Source organism: Hemiscyllium ocellatum, chromosome 12 (assembly GCF_020745735.1).
Source record: "Hemiscyllium ocellatum isolate sHemOce1 chromosome 12, sHemOce1.pat.X.cur, whole genome shotgun sequence".
NCBI lineage: Eukaryota > Metazoa > Chordata > Chondrichthyes > Orectolobiformes > Hemiscylliidae > Hemiscyllium > Hemiscyllium ocellatum.
The window spans coordinates 100,997,423-101,014,957 of NC_083412.1; the positions used below are offsets into that span (position 1 = coordinate 100,997,423).

The 17,535-nt window shown below is 48.9% G+C and overlaps 1 protein-coding gene across 1 annotated transcript in view; it reads left to right on the forward strand.

Moving 5' to 3' along the window:
- The window catches only part of cadm2b (cell adhesion molecule 2b), a 367,808-nt gene that overhangs the window by 184,576 nt on the left and 165,697 nt on the right, over positions 1–17,535 (forward strand). Inside the window, exon 6 of the mRNA XM_060832840.1 lies at positions 7,811–7,963. Coding sequence (XP_060688823.1) covers positions 7,811–7,963 — 153 coding nt within the window. The remainder of the gene's footprint in view (positions 1–7,810; positions 7,964–17,535) is intronic.

A 17,535-nucleotide genomic window follows, 5' to 3' on the forward strand; every position in this document is an offset into this window, starting at 1 on the left:
CTGTCAAGTCCCAAAGGAATTGTGTCTGTTTCAAACAGGCTTCCTCTCTTTCTCCTGAACACCAGGGGGACAGGCCCAGCCTACTCAAGCTCTTCTCAGGAGACACTCTCTCCGTAACCAGTATCAATGAACCCTCTCTGGACTACCGCGAATGCCAGTGTATCTTTCCTTAGATAACGGGACCAAAACTTTATTCCATGCTTGTTCTAATGAGTCTCCGGAATTGTTTTAGCAACACTTCCCTTTTCTAATACTCCATTCCCTTTTACATGAAAAAAAACATTTCATTCACCCTCCCCAGTCCTTGTGATTGTGAATGTGAATGCTAGATTTTTATGATTCGTGCACTTGGATCCCCAAACCCATCTGTTCAGTAGACTCCTGTAGTCTTTCCCCATTTCAAGAATATTCAGCTCCTCTATTCTTCTTGGCAAAGTATAATATAGTGTCACATAGCAAATCAAGTGTATGTATCTACTGAACCTTTGTGACTAACTCCCACAGTTCAAACCTCTACCTGGATTTTAGTTTAGTTAGGGAAATTAATTCTTTTTGAGATATTTTCAGAAAGTCTGAAATATTCATTCTGTGATATTATTGCAAGTAGAATTTAAGTAATTGAGAGCTTTAAATGGCCCAGGAATCACTAACCTTTCATGGTTCTTCCAGCCCAGCTGATATCCTGGTATATAAACCCTTATCCATGCAGCTTCATCTCCACATGGGCTGCCTTACTTTGGAACAGTGTTCCTTCCTGACTCACACACCTCTCAACACCCAGTGAATCCTCACTCCCTTCAGTAAAAACACAAAAAGCTCAGCAGGTCTGGCAGCATCTGTGGAGAGAAATCAGAGTTCATGTTTCAGGATGAGTGATCCTTCCTCAGAAATGAAGGTAGCTCGGAAAATATTGGATTAAATGCAGACAATAGGGTGGGGGGAGAGGGTAAAGAGTAAGTTGAGAAGAATGAGGAACATATAAAATTATGAAGGAAATAGGTAAGATAGACGTACAGAGATGTTCCCACTGGCAGGTGAAACTGGGACGAAAGGGCATAGACTCAAAATTGAGGGGAAGCAGATTTCGGACTGAATTGAGAAGGAACTTCTTCACCCAGAGGGCTGTGAACTTGTGAAATTCCCTGCCCAGTGAAGTAGTTGAGGCTTTTTAAGCTAAGGTAGATAATTGTTTGAACAATGAAGGAATGAAGGGTTAAAGTGATAGCACGGGTATGTAGAGCTGAGTCAATGAAAAGATCAGCCAAGATCTTATTGAGTGGTGGGGTAGGCTCTATGGGCCAGATGGCCCCCTCCTGCTCCTGGTTCCTATGTTCTCATGTAAACAACAGGTGGGGATAGAGCCCAAAGAGAGGCAAGAACAGTTGGACAGACAAGGGAGTGGATAATGATCTGGCTAGGGGGGGTGGGGAGCATGGCTAACAATGTAGTGGCGAACATTCTCTGTGTGTTCAGCTGAGTTGCCTCCTCTGACAGAGAGGTCCCTGAGTCTCCCAGTTACTCCATTCCATTGTGTCCCTGATGGTGATCCTCAGCCCCAGCTCAGGACAATGCTAATGCCCTGCACTTAGTGAAGGATCAGGGCCGATCTGCTCCCAATCCCTGCACTTAGCCCCACTGTGGTCACAAGGTACAGGGTCCCTGATCTTAGATTGCAATTTTAATCTGTTTGTCTGTAAATGTAAAATGAAGCCATGTATGGTGGCTGACGTGGTGCAGCTTTCTAACAAAGCTCCAAATAAAAAGGTCTAGTTCTCACCTTAGTTTTGGGTATTGTGCATTTGCACCAACCTATACCGTATTTATGGCCTTGTTTTGATCAAGACCAGGTTACATGGAAGATGTTTGTGTTCTCTCTAGTTTAGGTGACTGAGCAGTGAAATGATTGAGGTGTTTAGAATAAGTAAAAGATTCATTGGTGAGAGGCAATTTCATAGAGAGAGACAAATGGCGAGAGGGGTGTTGGGGAGGTGGAGAGGGGGATGGACTGAGGAATTTCCAAGCTATGGTTACCCATTTTTGTTGAGTGATGATGTACAGGAGTGTAGTCCTGGTTACCACAGAAAGTTAAGAGACAGATCAATAATGATATAACTGAATGGGGTATCACACTCGAAGGGCTGTATGGCCATCTCATGTTTCTTCGTTTCTCTGTGTCACTGTGAACTCTAAACTTACTGGGGAGGGTTAGTTTTGGGTCAAATATTCCACCATTTACAGGATGTAGATTTCTACAAACTGATCAGAGGCGTTGCCCTAAGTAGATCGAGAATGTGCCTTTATAAATCAGCCAAAGCCTCCTTTCCCTCAAATCCTGCTTCATGATGTGAGCCATCATCTGAAAATATGTTTTTTGTGTGACTGTTCAAACATTTACACAGTCATAATGTCAAGGGCTGTAACCTCTGCCAGGCAGCTGGCAATGATAGATGGGTTCAATGATGCTGTTGATGTGATTCCATTGTGTAACAGACACACACTGACAAACACTGAGACACAAACACTCAACGCTGCTCCCTCAGTTCTCCAGGGATCACCATCTGAGCAGCGGCAAGTACGTACATTTACACAGCACCGAAACATCCAAGGTGTTTCACAGGTACATCGTAAATACAACACTTTACACCAATCTGAAGTTTCTGTAGTTTAAAACTGTAGGGTTCTATCTCATGATCAGCTATGAAACAGCTCATGATATCATCAGTCCACCATGAGCATGTGACCTGACGTTGTAAAGCTCTCAGTCTCCATCTTACCAAGGTCAGTTGAATGATGGCGCTGTCAGGGACACCAGCTTTTGAACACTGCTCTGTTGTCATCGAAACATTTTCGGTTGGCCCAGACACTTCTGTGTGAGAGAATGGAATGATTGCACATAATTGCTAGTTGTACAATATTTCTGTTTGATTCCACAATGCCCCAAACGCCTTGCCAATTTCTCATGTCTCAAGGGACTGCAGAAGCATTGTGCATCATGTAAAAAGCCGTCCTGACTGCAACCTCACAAACAGCAATCTCGGGGAGCTGCTCCCACACACACAAAGATGTCAATTTCTCTCCATTTCCTGATAGAATCTACTCTGAGGGCTGAACTCAGTTCTGCCTCTGCCACTAAGTCGAAGCAATTCCACATCGTCACAGCTCCCAGATTCACAAATGGCCCAGATTCAAAAAAATAATTCTTTCAGGCACTTGTGCAGTACTGAGAGAGTGCCTCAATGTCAAAGGGTCAGTGCTGAGGTATTGTCGCACTGTCGGAGGGTCAGTACTGAGGGAATGCAGCGCTGTCAGAGAGTCAGTACTGAGGGAGCGCCGCACTGTGAGAGGGTGAGACTGAGGGAGTGCCACACTGTCAGAGGGTCAGTGCTGAGAGAGTGCCGCACTGTCAGAGGGTCAGTGATGAGGGAGTGCCATTGTCAGAGGGTCAGTGCTGAGGGAGTGCTGCACTGTCGGAGAGTCAGTGCTAAGGGAGCGCTGCACTGTCAGAGGGTCAGTACTGAGGGAATGCTGCACTGTCGGAGGGTCTGTACTGAGGGAGTGCTGCACTGTCAGAGGGTCCGTACTGAGGGAGTGCTGCAGTGTCAGTTTGTCAGTACTGAAGGAGTGCTGCACTGTCAGAGGGTCAGTACTGAGGGAGCGCCGCACTGTGAGAGGGTGAGACTAAGGGAGTGCCACACTGTCAGAGGGTCAGTACTGAGGGAGGGCCGCACTGTCAAAGGGTCAGTGCTGAGGGAGTGCCACACTGTCAGAGGGTCAGTGATGAGGGAGTGCTGCACTGTCAGAGAGTCAGTACTGAGGGAGTGCTGCACTGTCAGAGGGTCAGTACTGAGGGAGTGCTGCACTGTCAGAGGGTCAGTACTGAGGGAGTGCCGCATTGTCAGAGGGTCAGTACTGAGGGAGTGCTGCACTGTCAGAGGGTCAGTACTGAGGGAGTGCCGCACTGTCGGAGTGTCAGTACTGAGGGAGTGCCGCACTGTCAGACGGTCAGTACTGAGGGAGTGCTGCACTGTCAGAGGGTCAGTACTGAGGGAGTGCTGCACTGTCGGAGGGTCAGTCTGAGGGAGTGCCACACTGTCAGAGGGTCAGTACTGAGGGAGTGCCGCACTGTCGGAGGGTCAGTCTGAGGGAGTGCCGCACTGTCAGAGGGTCAGTACTGAGGGAGTACTGCACTGTCAGAGGGTCAGTACTGAGGGAGTGTTGCACTGTCAGAGGGTCAGTACTGAGGGAGTGCTGCACTGTCAGAGGGTCAGTGCTGAGGGAGTGTTGCACTGTCAGAGGGTCAGTGCTGAGGGAGTGCTGCACTGTCAGAGGGTCAGTGCTGAGGGAGTGCTGCACTGTCAGAGGGTCAGTGCTGAGGGAGTGCCGCACTGTCAGAAGGTCAGTACTGAGGGAGTGCTGCACTGTCAGAGGGTCAGTGCTGAGGGAGTGCCGCACTGTCGGAGTGTCAGTGCTGAGGGAGTGCCGCACTGTCAGAGGGTCAGTGCTGAGGGAGTGCCGCACTGTCGGAGGGTCAGTGCTGAGGGAGTGCCGCACTGTCAGAGGGTCAGTGCTGAGGGAGTGCTGCACTGTCGGAGGGTCAGTGCTGAGGGAATGCTGCACTGTCGGAGGGTCAGTGCTGAGGGAGTGCCGCACTGTCGGAGGGTCAGTGCTGAGGGAGTGCCGCACTGTCGGAGGGTCAGTGCTGAGGGAGTGCCGCACTGTCAGAGGGTCAGTGCTGAGGGAATGCTGCACTGTCGGAGGGTCAGTGCTGAGGGAGTGCCGCACTGTCAGAGGGTCAGTGATGAGGGAGTGCCGCACTGTCAGAAGGTCAGTAATGAGGGAGTGCTGCACTGTCAGAGGGTCAGTACTGAGGTAGTGCCGCACTGTCAGAGGGTCAGTACTGAGGGAGTGCTGCACTGTCAGAGTGTCAGTACTGAGGGAGTGCTGCACTGTCAGAGGGTCAGTACTGAGGGAGTGCTGCACTGTCGGAGGGTCAGTACTGAGGGAGTGCCGCACTGTTGGCAAGTCAGTGCTGTCTAGCAGACTGGTCTTTATCACATTGGTGTTTTTGGGATCCTGCTGTACTGAAATGGGCTGTCTTGTTTCCTACATTGAAACTATGATTATTGTGATTGAAAAGGGTGGCCTGCAGTTCTGAAAGCACATAGTAACACTTAATTGTCTTTCTCTGGCCTTTCCTCTGAGACACACTGTCAGCTGGGGCAATAGACCCCGAGCTGCCTATCTCTGGGCATTTGAAAACCCGGGTACACAAACACGTGGGTTATCTGGCCCACTCACTGTTTCGGAAGCCCCAAGGAGTCTGAAATTGGAAAGGGGAATTTGCCTGCTCCTCAGAACCCTGTGAAAATCTCTCCATCCCGGCTGGGAATTGGTGAGAGTTCAAAGTTGCTCAGTGACAGCATCATCCAGGAAATGTTCAATCTGTGTCTTACTCCAGGGGAGCGATTCAGGTCCTGACATATCCCTGTCCCCCACCATGACCCCTCCTAACACTTGGCCTTTTCCCCACCCATCCCAACGCCAACCTCCTCCAACTCTGCTTGTCCCCAATCCCCTGACTCTGTCATCCATCCTGTAGCGCCTCCACACCCCTCCTCCATGCCTCGATCCCTGTCAATCCATCCCGACTCTCAGTAAGGTCATGGCTGATTTGATAATACTCAGCTCCACTTTCCTGCCTTTTCGTTATCACTCTTGATCCCTTTCTGATTCAGCTCTGTCTGTCTCAGTCTTCATCACAAAACCGTACAGGAGCAAAGAGGCCCTTCAGCCCATCAGGTCTGCATTGATAGAAACTACTCTTAATCACACTTTTCAGCACTTTGCGCGAAGCCATGAATGTTATGACAGTAACTCCACAGGGACCATTATCCTGTCACCACGTCTCCCTTTATTCACACATGGAGACATGGGGACACTGGTCTAGCTCCCTCAGAGCCAGCTCTCAGAGTGAACAGGATATCTGACACTCCTGGTTATTTTTTTTTCCATTTTTTTTTTCTTTTTTTTGTGAACAGAACCTCTGACAGGCCAGTTTTTTTTTCCCCCAGCCCCCATGTTGTGTGTGTGCAGGTGTGAGACACAGTGAGAGACACAAAGTGCACGAATCTTTATTCAGTTCCCACCACCAGGAAGAAAAGAAACACCCGCGTGGCCAGTGACAAGCAGTGCCCTTCACTTCAAAGGGCAATGCTGTGTGATCAAACAGTGAAGGGGAAGGGTAGGGACTAAATCAAAATAGAGTTGGAGGGGGAAATAATGCACTCCACTCCCTGCGGCACCCACCTCTCCCTGAACAACTCCAGGGTGTTGGTGGACACCGCATGCTCCTTCTCCAAGGACACCAGGGCAACACTCCTGGCTATATCTGTCAGCCAGGGCTCCCGGATTGGCCCAGGTTCCGTGAGGTGCACCTGCTGCCCCCTTACAATCACTGCTGTTCTTACATTTCAAGTGTTCATCCATATGCTTTTTAAATGTTGTGAGGCTTTCAGTTTGAACCACTCTTCGAGGTAATGCACTCCCCATCCCTCTCAGTCTAAAAAATGTCTCCTCATCTCTGCCCTGACTGTGAGATCGCTTTGAGACTGTGCCATCTGGTCCTCGACTCTCCCATAAGGAGGAACAACCTTTCTGCATCTCATCTTGGATGTTTCACTCAAGTCTTCTCTCATCCTTCTAATTTCCAATGAATACACGCCCAATCTACTCAAACTCGCCTCATAGCACAGTCCCTCCGTCTCTGAGATCAGCGAGTGAATCTTCTCCAGACTGTCCCCAATGCCAGGATATCTGTCCTTCAATAGGGACCCAAACTGGTTTGCAATTTTCCAGTTGAAGTCAGACTCGTGCATTGTACTGTGTTAGCCAAAATCTCCTATTTCTATATTTCATTCCTTTGGAAATAAAGACCAGCATTCCACTGGCCTTCCCTATTATCTGCTAAATATGATGCTTTACCCTGTATCTAACCCCATGCTGTCCCTGTCCTGGGAGTGTTTGATGGTGACAATGTAGAGGGAGCTTTACCCTGTATCTAACCCCATGCTGTCCCTGTCCTGGGAGTGTGTGATGGGGACAGTGTAGAGGGAGCTTTACTCCGTATCTGACCCCGTGCTGTCCCTGTCCTGGGAGTGTTTGATGGGGACAGTGTAGAGGGAGCTTTACTCTGTATCTAACCCCATGCTGTCCTTGTCCTGGGAGTGTGTGATGGGGACAGTGTAGAGGGAGCTTTACTCCGTATCTGACTCCATGCTGTCCCTGTCCTGGGAGTGTTTAATGGGGACAGTGTAGAGGGAGCTTTACTCTGTATCTAACCCTGTGCTGTCCCTGTCCTGGGAGTGTTTAATTGGGACAGTGTAGAGAGAGCTTTACTCTGTATCTAACCCCGTGCTGTCCCTGTCCTGGGAGTGTTTAATTGGGACAGTGTAGAGAGAGCTTTACTCTGTATCTAACCCCGTGCTGTCCCTGTCTCTGTCCTGGGAGTGTTTGATGGGGACAGTGTGGAGGAGGATTCATTCTGGTTGTGAGTTAGTTTTTGTCTGATTTAATATCTAACATTGTGAATGTTTCCATTTCTCACTTTGATAAACAGAATGAACGTTCGCTTTCCTCAGGAGGTGGAAAAGCACTTTTTGCTGTGTCCATTTCTGATGTTGATTGAGTAGTTTGTAATTAAGTTTGAATTATTAAGTGTTGACCTGTTGATGTGAGGACTGTTGGGGATTGAAGTGAAGATTGTTTACCGTTCCACGTTGGTCTCTGTTCCTAGATGTACCCTCCATAAAAGAGCCTGACTCCAAAGGCAAGACCTTCACAGTGAGAAGCACCCTGGGCCTACAGGTCGACCGTAACGATGATGGTGTTGCTGTGAGCTGCTCTGTGGACCATGAATCGCTTCGCTCTTCACCACAAGTGGCCAAGCAAGTCCTTGATATTCAATGTAAGTCTCAGGTCCCTTCTCTCTCCTCTCTGCATCTCACTTCTGATTCAATGACATCATCTCTCATTTCTAAAGGATAGAGTTGCCAGTTGCTAGTTCCTTTGGTGAGGTTTTAAACATGTGTGGTGGGAGGATGGGAACCAAAGTGTGGGCTTAGATGGGTAAGGTTCAGATCAGGAAACAGGAGACACACATTAGTTCGTGATGTGCAATAGTCAGCGACTTGGAAAGAGAAAAGAAGTGAGGATTAAAAAGTGTCCAGCAAAGGAAATTGCCAGGGTTGAGCTGTTTAAACTTCCAGACAAGGAATATTACAGACAAGACAGATAGACTAAGGCCACACAGACACATGGCAGCTTGATGTCATCTCTATAACAGAAGCTTGGTTAAGAGAAGGACAAAACTGGCAGCTCAGTATCGCAGGATAGAGAGTTCTCAGGCAGGGTAAAGTGGGTGATAAAAAAGGAGGGGAGGGGAGCTGTATTGGTTAAAGGATCAATTACAGTTGTGAGAGGGGATTATACACAAAACAGGTTAATAAATGAGGCTTTATAGGTCGAGCTCAGAAATGAAACTGGGGCCGTCAGATTACTAGGAGTATATTACAGACTCCCAAATGAGAGGGAGATAGAGGAACACACATATGGCCACATTGCTGCCTGTCGGAATAAGAGGGCAATAATAACAGGAGGCTGTAACTATCCCCAATATCAGAGTTTAGGTCAGAGTGGTGCTGGAAAAGCACAGCAGGTCAGGACTTCAGTCCTGATGAAGGGTTTTTGCCTGAAACGTTGATTTTCTCGGATGCTGCCTGACCTGCTGTGCTTTTCCAGCACCACTCTAATCTAGCCTCTGATTTCCAGCATCTGCAGTCCTCACTTTTGTCTATCCCCAATATCAATGGAGTTACACCAATACAAGAGGCACTGAGGGTGAAACATTCATGTACTATGTTCAGGGATTTTCTTTGAAACAACATGTGATAAGCCTAACAAGAGGAGATGTAAATTTTGGATTTAGTTTTGGGAAATGAAGATGGACAAGTGGGTGAAGTGACATCGGATTACCATATCAGGGATAGTCACCATAATTCAGCGAGGTTTATTATTATTATGGAAAAGGAGAGGCACAGTTTTACACTGTGAGGGTCGGTCATACCTCATGAATTTTACAAAGGTGTCCTTGCATGTTGGGACCCCTACTGTTGGTTTTAGACATGAATGATCTGGACCTGAAGGTGAGGAGAGGGAGGGGGTCCACAATTGGGAAATTTGCAGGTGACCCAACAATTGGCCGTGTAGCGGGTAGTGTAGAGGAAAGCTGTAAGCTCCACAATGCTATCGATGGGTTGGTGGGGTAGGCAGGAAGGTGGCAGATGGAGCTCAACTCTGATAAGTGTGAGGTAATACACTGAGGAAGGTCAGAGAGTAAAGGGGAATAGACAATAACCAGGAATATACCCAGAGGGGGAGATGGAGTGAGAGACCTTGGTGTGCAAGTGTACAGCTCCCCTAAAGGTTGCCGTCCAGCTAGATAATGTTATAAAGAAGGTAAACAGAATGCTCTCCTTCATTGGCAGAGATACAGAATACAGAAGTAGGGATATAAAGGTGACACTGTATAAGACACTAGGGAGGCCACAGCTGGAGTATTGTGTGTGGGTCTGGTCACCACATTACAGGAAGGATGGAATTACTCTGGAGCGTTAGAGGAAGCCAGAGGAACCTGGGTGGCGGGTGTCTGGAATTCATTGTCTGAGTTGGTAATGGAGGCAGAGACCTGAAGCTCTTTGAAAGGTACCTGGATCTGCACCTTCAGTGCTGTGGGCTCTGTGCAGGACGGTGGGGTTAGCCGGGGCATCCAGATGTCTTTGGGTTGGCATGGGCATAATGGGCTGAAGGGCCCCCTTCTGCACTGTTATCATTTCTAGAACTCTATGGTTCTATTAAGTTACGAAGTATAACCTCTTGGGTCAGGACTGGTGCACCATTCTGGACTCTGGAAGGGATATCAGGGATTGGGGAAGGTGTTACCAAGATTGTGAGCTTGCCTCTGTCAGGAAAGACTGACGACCTGTGGGACAGCTCAGGGCTGCCCTGCTGGGAGTATTTCCCTTTGTTTCTGGGTGGGCTCGATGGGGTGGACACAGCGATGGGGGTTTCACCTGTCTGAGAGGCCAGAGTCGAAAGGCTGCATGGAGTACTTTTAGCTACTGCCTCATCAATGTCTTTCAGGGAAACCAGGTCGCTGCATGAGGAAGGAGGGGGGTAAAGTACGTCCTGATTGGGTGTGGTGAAGGGGAGGTGGGAGGAAGCTGACAACAGTATTGTCGACTCTTTGCACCCATTCACTGTGACCACTGTGGGGTGGCTAATGGCCTTGTCCAGTAGCCTATATCAGATTGCTTCAATTCTATCCTAACCTTCACTGCAAAGTAGGGATTAGCTGCTGTGTTCACTCATCTTGTGAAATCTATGGGTAGAATATCCAACAGAAAAACAAGCCACATAATCCCCCAGGTACACAGCATGGTCCCGTTACTCACAGAGTAAATTGTCCAGTTAATACTGGGCCCTCTGTGTCCCCATACCCCTTCACCCTCTTTCCCTTCCTCCCCTTGTCCAAATCAAAAGCTGGATGGTTGACAGAGTGTCTGCCTCAGACACTGACACAGGGAGTAAATCTTACAGTTTCCCAACTCTGTGTGTCAGGAACTCTCCAGAGCTTTGTTCTAAAGCTCCTCTATATAAATATTGCCAAAAAATGCATCTTGTCGAAGCTTCCCATCTTGCATCCATCAGGACAATTCACAAGAAAACCAATTCAAGGGGAAAGCTAGTATTCAAACTGCATGAGATGATGGTGCTGATTGGTTGGTCAGTGCATCATTGATAGGTCGAGTTGTTACCATGCTTGCTGATTGACAGTTAACGGCAAGGCTTTGTTTCAGTTTTAACCAGGCAGGATTGACTTTGGTCAGGCCATTGCCCTGAGAAATTCACCAGTGAATGGCGTTGAGCTGAACCATGTGCCGTGTGTGCTGCTCCCTTCAGCTATTCACAACAAACAAGGTGCTGCCTGGTCCCAATCAGGCCAGGCGTGTCAAACACATGACACAGTGTACAAAGACAGCTGGGATACCCGGACCGGACAGCAGCTGCTGGAGAAATGTGAACTTGTGAGGAATGATGCTAACAGACAATTCGGATTATTGGTTGAGTTCACGGTATACTACGTTGTGTGCACTGGAAGCTACAGAGGGTGTGTCCTTCACACCCTGCACCTGTTTCAATTCAACAAAACGCCATTCACTGATTAATGTCTGAGTTTCATAATTCTGAGCATTTCGATATGACCCCAGAATCTTTTAACATTGAAGAGCAGAGGCCATTCAGCCCTCCCCCTATCCACAGTTCTATTTGATAATGACTGATGTAAACTTGGATTCCATTCGCCAATCACTCATTATCTCGTACTAACAGCCCACTGGCGTTCCAGGAAGAACCAACCCTCGCTTTACTGATTCTTTTCCAAATGAAATACCTGCAGGAAGTCCCGCTGTCTGCTCTGGATGGACGTTTATAAGATTGTGGATGGTATGAATAGAGTGGGCTTTTTTCCAGGGTGGAGGGGTCAATTATTAGGACACACAGATTCAAGATGGGAGGGGGGGTATTTAAAAGAGATGTGCAAGGTGCATTTTTCATGCAGTGGTTGGTGAGTGTCTGGAACGTGCTGCCAGAGGGGGTGGTGGGAGCAGACACAACAGCAGCTTTCTAGAAGCATCTGGACAGATACAGGAATAGGAATGGGATAGACGATCCTGTAAGTGAAGACAGTTTTAGTATGGAGGGCAAAATGTGTCAGCACAGGCTTGGAGGGCCGAAGGGCCTGTTCCTGTGCTGGATTGTTCTTTGATCTTTGATTTAGCTTTCCACGCTAGCTTCTTTCGGATTTCCCTTTTAGTTATTCCATTCTGTTTTTTACTATTTGACCTAACACGTCAGCTGACAGTGACCTTTGTGGGTGGCACGGTGGCTCAGCGCCAGGGACCCGGGTTCAGTTCCCACCTCAGGCGACTCTCTGTGTGGAGTTTGCATATCCTCCCCGTGTCTGTGTGGGTTTCCTCCAGGTGCTCCGGTTTCCTCCCACAGTCACAAAGATGTGCAGGTCAGGTGGATTGGCCATGCTAAATTGCCAGTAGTGTTGGGTGAAGGGGTAAAATGTAGGGGAATGGGTATGGGTGGGTTTTGCTTCAGCGGGTCAGTGTGGACTTGTTGGGCCGAAGGGCCTGTTTCCACACTGTAGGTAATCTAATGTAGCTCTGGTGCTTTGTCCTGCAGTTTGACACCTCCCTAGCTTCTTTTGTTAATCACTGATGAGCAGTTCTCCTGTTTCTTTATAGTAGGAATATACTTATCTTGAAATACACCTTCAAATGTCCACCACTGTGTCTGTGTTGGTCTATCCCCTGATGTCAAATCCCCACCTAGCTCAGAGTTCATGCCCTTACTTCAGTTTAAAATACTAGATTCAGACCCAATCTTCTCCCTTTCAAATTGGAAGTAACATTCAAACATATCATAGTGATTACTCCCTGGGCTGCTTTTATTCTAAGGCCATGAATTGATCCTGCCCCACTCAATAATACCATCTCTAATATATCCTGCCGTCTAAAAAATAAACCCAAAATATCTGAAATAAAACCACAAGCACGAGAAAGGCTGAGAGGATCTGGCAGCCTCTGTGGAGAAAGAAATAGAAGTAATGTTTCGAATCCAGTGATTCCACTTCAGAACTGAAGGGGGCTAGACATTGATGTTATTTTTGTGTCAGTATAGGGGGGAGAGGAGCGAGTGGAACAAATGGTGAGGATGCCTATAGCAAAAGGGAATGCTAATGGGAATAAAGGAAAAATTGAGATGCAAAATAGGTGTTAATGCCAAATGTGAACAAGATAAAAGAAGCCAGCTCAGGTAAAAGCAAGCCGCAGTCATCAAGCCACTCGGGATGGGGGTAGGGGTTTGGTGTAATCCCATCAGAGCACAGGGTTTATGCCCTGAAGCTGCTGAACTCTATGCTGAGGCCTGGAGTCAGTAAAGTACCTGAATGGAACATGGGACACAGGCTCCTGCAGCTTGTGTTGGGCTTCACTGGAAAACTACACCAGGTCCAGGACAGGAATATTAGCACCAGAGCAGGAAACAAGAGCCCGTGGCTTTAGGGGAGAAAGTGAGGTCTGCAGCTACTGGAGATCAGAGCTGAAAATGTGTTGCTGGAAAAGCGCAGCAGGTCAGGCAGCATCCAAGGAGCAGGGGAGTCGACGTTTCGGCCATGAGTCCTTCTTCAGGAAGAGGATTAGCTGACTGGCAGAAGGCAGAGAGTGGGGATAAAAGGGTCTTTTTCAGGCAGCTGGTGACTAGTGGAGTTCCGCAGGGGTCCATAGATATCACAGCTACTCACGTTACATGTTAATGATCTGGACAAAGGAACTGGGAGCTTTGTTGCTAAGTTTGCGGATGACACAAAGATAGGTGGAGGGACAGGCAGTGTTGAGGAAGTGGGAGACTGCAGAAGGACGTGGACAGACTGGGAGAGCGGGCAAAGGGGTGGCAGATGGAATACAATGTAGGAAATGGGGAGGTCATGCAGTTTGCTCAGAATAATAGAGGTGCAGAGCTGAAAATGTGTTGCTGGAAAAGCGCAGCAGGTCAGGCAGCATCCAAGGAACAGGAGAATCGATGTTTCAGGCATGAGCCCTTCATCAGGAATGAGGAAAGTGTGTCCAGCAGGCTAAGATAAAAAGATAGGGAGCAGGGACTTGGGGGAGGGGCATTGGATTTCCTATCGCATTTCCAATGCCCCTCTCCCAAGTCCCTCCTCCCTACCTTTTATCTTAGCCTGCTGGACACACTTTCCTCATTCCTGAAGAAGGGCTCATGCCTGAAACATCGATTCTCCTGCTCCTTGGATGCTGCCTGACCTGCTGCGCTTTTCCAGCAACACATTTTCAGCTCTGATCTCCAGCATCTGCAGACCCCACTTTCTCCCCATAATAGAGGTGCAGACTATTTTCTAAATGGGGAAAGGCTCCAGAAATCTGAAGCACAAAGGGATTTGGGAGTCGAGTTCAGGATTCTCTTAAGGCTAACGAGCAGTTAGGAAGGCAAATGCAACGTTAGCATGAACGTTATTTCAAGAGGGTTAAGAAGCTACAAGAGCAGAGCTGTCCTGCTGAGCCAGTATCCGACTCTGGTCAGACTGCATTTGGAATATTGTGAGCAGTTTAGGGGCCTGTATCTAAGGAAGGATGTGCTGGCCTTGGAGAGGGTCTGGAGGAGGTTTATAAGAAAGATCCCGGGGACTAAGGGCTTGTCGCATGAGGAGTGTTTGAGGACCCTGTACCATAAGACCATAAGACATAGGAGTGGAAGTAAGGCCATTCGGCCCATCGAGTCCACTCTGCCATTTAATCATGGCTAATGGGCATTTCAACTCCATTTACCCGCATTCTCCCCGTAGCCCTTAATTCCTTGTGACATCAAGAATTTATCAATCTCTGCCTTGAAGACATTTAGCGTCCCGGCCTCCACTGCACTCTGCGGCTATGAATTCCACAGGCCCAGCACTCTCTGGCTGAAGAAATGTCTCCGCATTTCTGTTCTGAATTGACCTCCTCTAATTCTAAGGCTGTGTCTACGGGTCCTAGTCTCCTCGCCTAATGGAAACAATTTCCTAGCGTCCACCCTTTCCAAGCCATGTATTATCTTGTAAGTTTCTATTAAATCTCCCCTTAATCTTCTAAACTCCAATGAATACAATCCCAGGATCCTCAGCCGTTCCTCATATGTTGGACCAACCATTCCAGAGATCATCCGTGTGAATCTCTGCTGGACATGTTCCAGTGCCAGTATGGGTGTGGGGACCAAAACTGGACACAGTACTCCAAATGGGGCCTAACCAGAGCTTTATAAAGTCTCAGTAGTACAACGGTGCTTTTATATTCCTACCCTCTTGAGATAAATGACAACGATGCATTCGCTTTCTTAATCACGGACTCAACTTGCATGTTTACGTTCAGAGAATCCTCGACCAGCACTCCCAGATCCCTTTGTACTTTGGCTTTACGAATTTTCTCACCGTTTAGAAAGTAGTCTATGCTTTTATTCTTTTTCCCAAAGTGCAAGACCTCGCATTTGCTCACGTTGAATTCCATCAGCCATTTCCTGGACCACTCTCCCAACCTGTCTAGATCCTTCTGTCACCTCCCCACTTCCTCAGTACTATCTGCCTGTCCACCTAACTTCGTATCATCGGCAAACTTCGCTAGAATGCCCCCAGTCCCTTCATCCAGATCATTAATATATAATGTGAACAGCTGCGGCCCCAACACTGAACCCTGCGGGACACCGCTTGTCACCTGCTGCCATTCCAAAAAAGAACCTTTTATCCCAACTCTCAGCCTTCTGTCAGACAGCCAATCCTCAATCCATCCCAGCAGCTCACCTTGAACACCATGGGCCCTCACCTTGCTCAGCAGCCTCCCGTGTGGCACCTTATCAAAGGCCTTTTGAAAGTCTAGATAGACCACATCCACTGGGTTTCCCTGGTCTAACCTACTTGTTACCTCTTCAAAGAATTCCAACAGGTTTGTCAGGCACTGAGGGCAATGGAGGCCATCACGATGAAGTTTAGAAGGATTAGGGGGGTCTGATTGAAACTTACAGACCACTGAGAAGTCTGGATAGAGTGGATGTGGAGACAATGTTCCCACCAGGAGGAGAGACCAGGACCCAAGGGCACAGGCTCAGGGTGAAGGGACGACCCTTTAGATCTGAGATGGGGAGGAATCTCTTCAGTCAGACGGTGGGGAATCTGTGGAACTCAGTGCTGTGGAGGCCAAGTCACTGAGTGTGGTTACGGCAAAGACAGATAACGTCTTCAGATCAACTCTGATGAAGAGAAATGTAGACTTGAATCATTAGCTTGCTGTCTCTCCGCAGACACAGAATGAACCGCTGTGATTTCCAGGTTCTTTTTATTTGCAGTACAGATAGGTTTTGATTTGTCTGGGGATGAAGGGTTATGGGAAAAGGCAGGAGAACGGGTTTGAGAAACATATCAGCCATGATTGAATGGTGGAGCAAACTCATTGGAGGAAATGGTCTGATTCTGCTCTGGTAGTTTATGTTCTCATGGTGCTATACCCCTGTATTATATCCCTCCATGGTGTTCCTATATCTCTCTCCAACCGTCCCATCCACATGGTTCCCTTTCACTCCTGCCCCCTCCTCCCTCTCCCCATTGCCTGCAGTATCTGGAGTGGGTTTACTCCCCTGGAATTGAACACTCTCTGGGGAGCTGCAGCTTGTTCTTTCCCAGCAGTTCAGCCAGAACCCAGTGTCTGGTGCCTGCCCAGCACAGGCCCAGCACAGGCCAGCACAGGCCCAGCAGAGGCCAGCACAGGCCCAGCACAGGCCCAGCACAGGCCAGCACAGGCCCAGCACAGGCCAGCACAGCCAGCACAGGCCCAGCACAGGTCCAGCACAGGCCCAGCACAGGCCCACACAGGCCCAGCACAGGCCCAGCACAGGCCCAGCACAGCCCAGCACAGGCCCAGCACAGGCCAGCACAGGCCCAGCACAGGCCCAGCACAGGCCAGCACAGGCCCAGCACAGGCCCAGTACAGGCCCAGCACAGGCCAGCACAGGCCCAGTACAGGCCCAGCACAAGCCCAGCACAGGCCAGCGCAGGCCCGCACAGCCCAGCACAGGCCCAGTACAGGCCAGCACAGGCCAGCACAGCCCAGCACAGCCCAGCACAGGCCCAGCACAGGCCCGCACAGGCCCAGCACAGGCCAGCACAGGCCCAGCACAGGCCAGCACAGGCCCAGCACAGGCCAGCACAGGCACAGCACAGGCCAGCACAGGCCAGCACAGGCCCAGCACAGGCCCAGCAGAGGCCAGCACAGGCCCAGCACAGGCCAGCACAGCCCAGCACAGGCCCAGCACAGCCCAGCACAGGCCCAGCACAGGCCCAGCACAGGCCCGCACAGGCCCAGCACAGGCCAGCACAGGCCAGCACAGGCCCAGCACAGGCCCAGCACAGGCCCAGCACAGGGCCAGCACAGGGCCAGCACAGGCCCAGCTTGCACCTTCTGATTCAGCGTTTGACCCTGAAAGCACCTTGTCCTTTTGGTATTAATGCCCAATCATTAAAGCTTGTTAACAGTGCAGTCACCTTCCCTCCAATTACAACGGGATTGATTCTTGCCTCCTGATTTCACAGCATCCCATCGTTACAATCCATACTAAATTTATTTCTAATTATTCTGCATTTAATGCATTCCTCTATTCCACTCTCCTAATTTAGACTCTCACTGTCATAGTCTGTATTCTGGTCTGGTTTCTCACTCCTTGATCAAATTCTTTAGATGAAATCTCTGTTAAACAGCTAACAGGTTTGTCAGAAAACGACCCAAACACCTCTCTCCACTTTTTACTGGGGCACACACACTCACACTCACACTCACACAAACTCACACTCACACATTCACTCACTCTCACACTCTC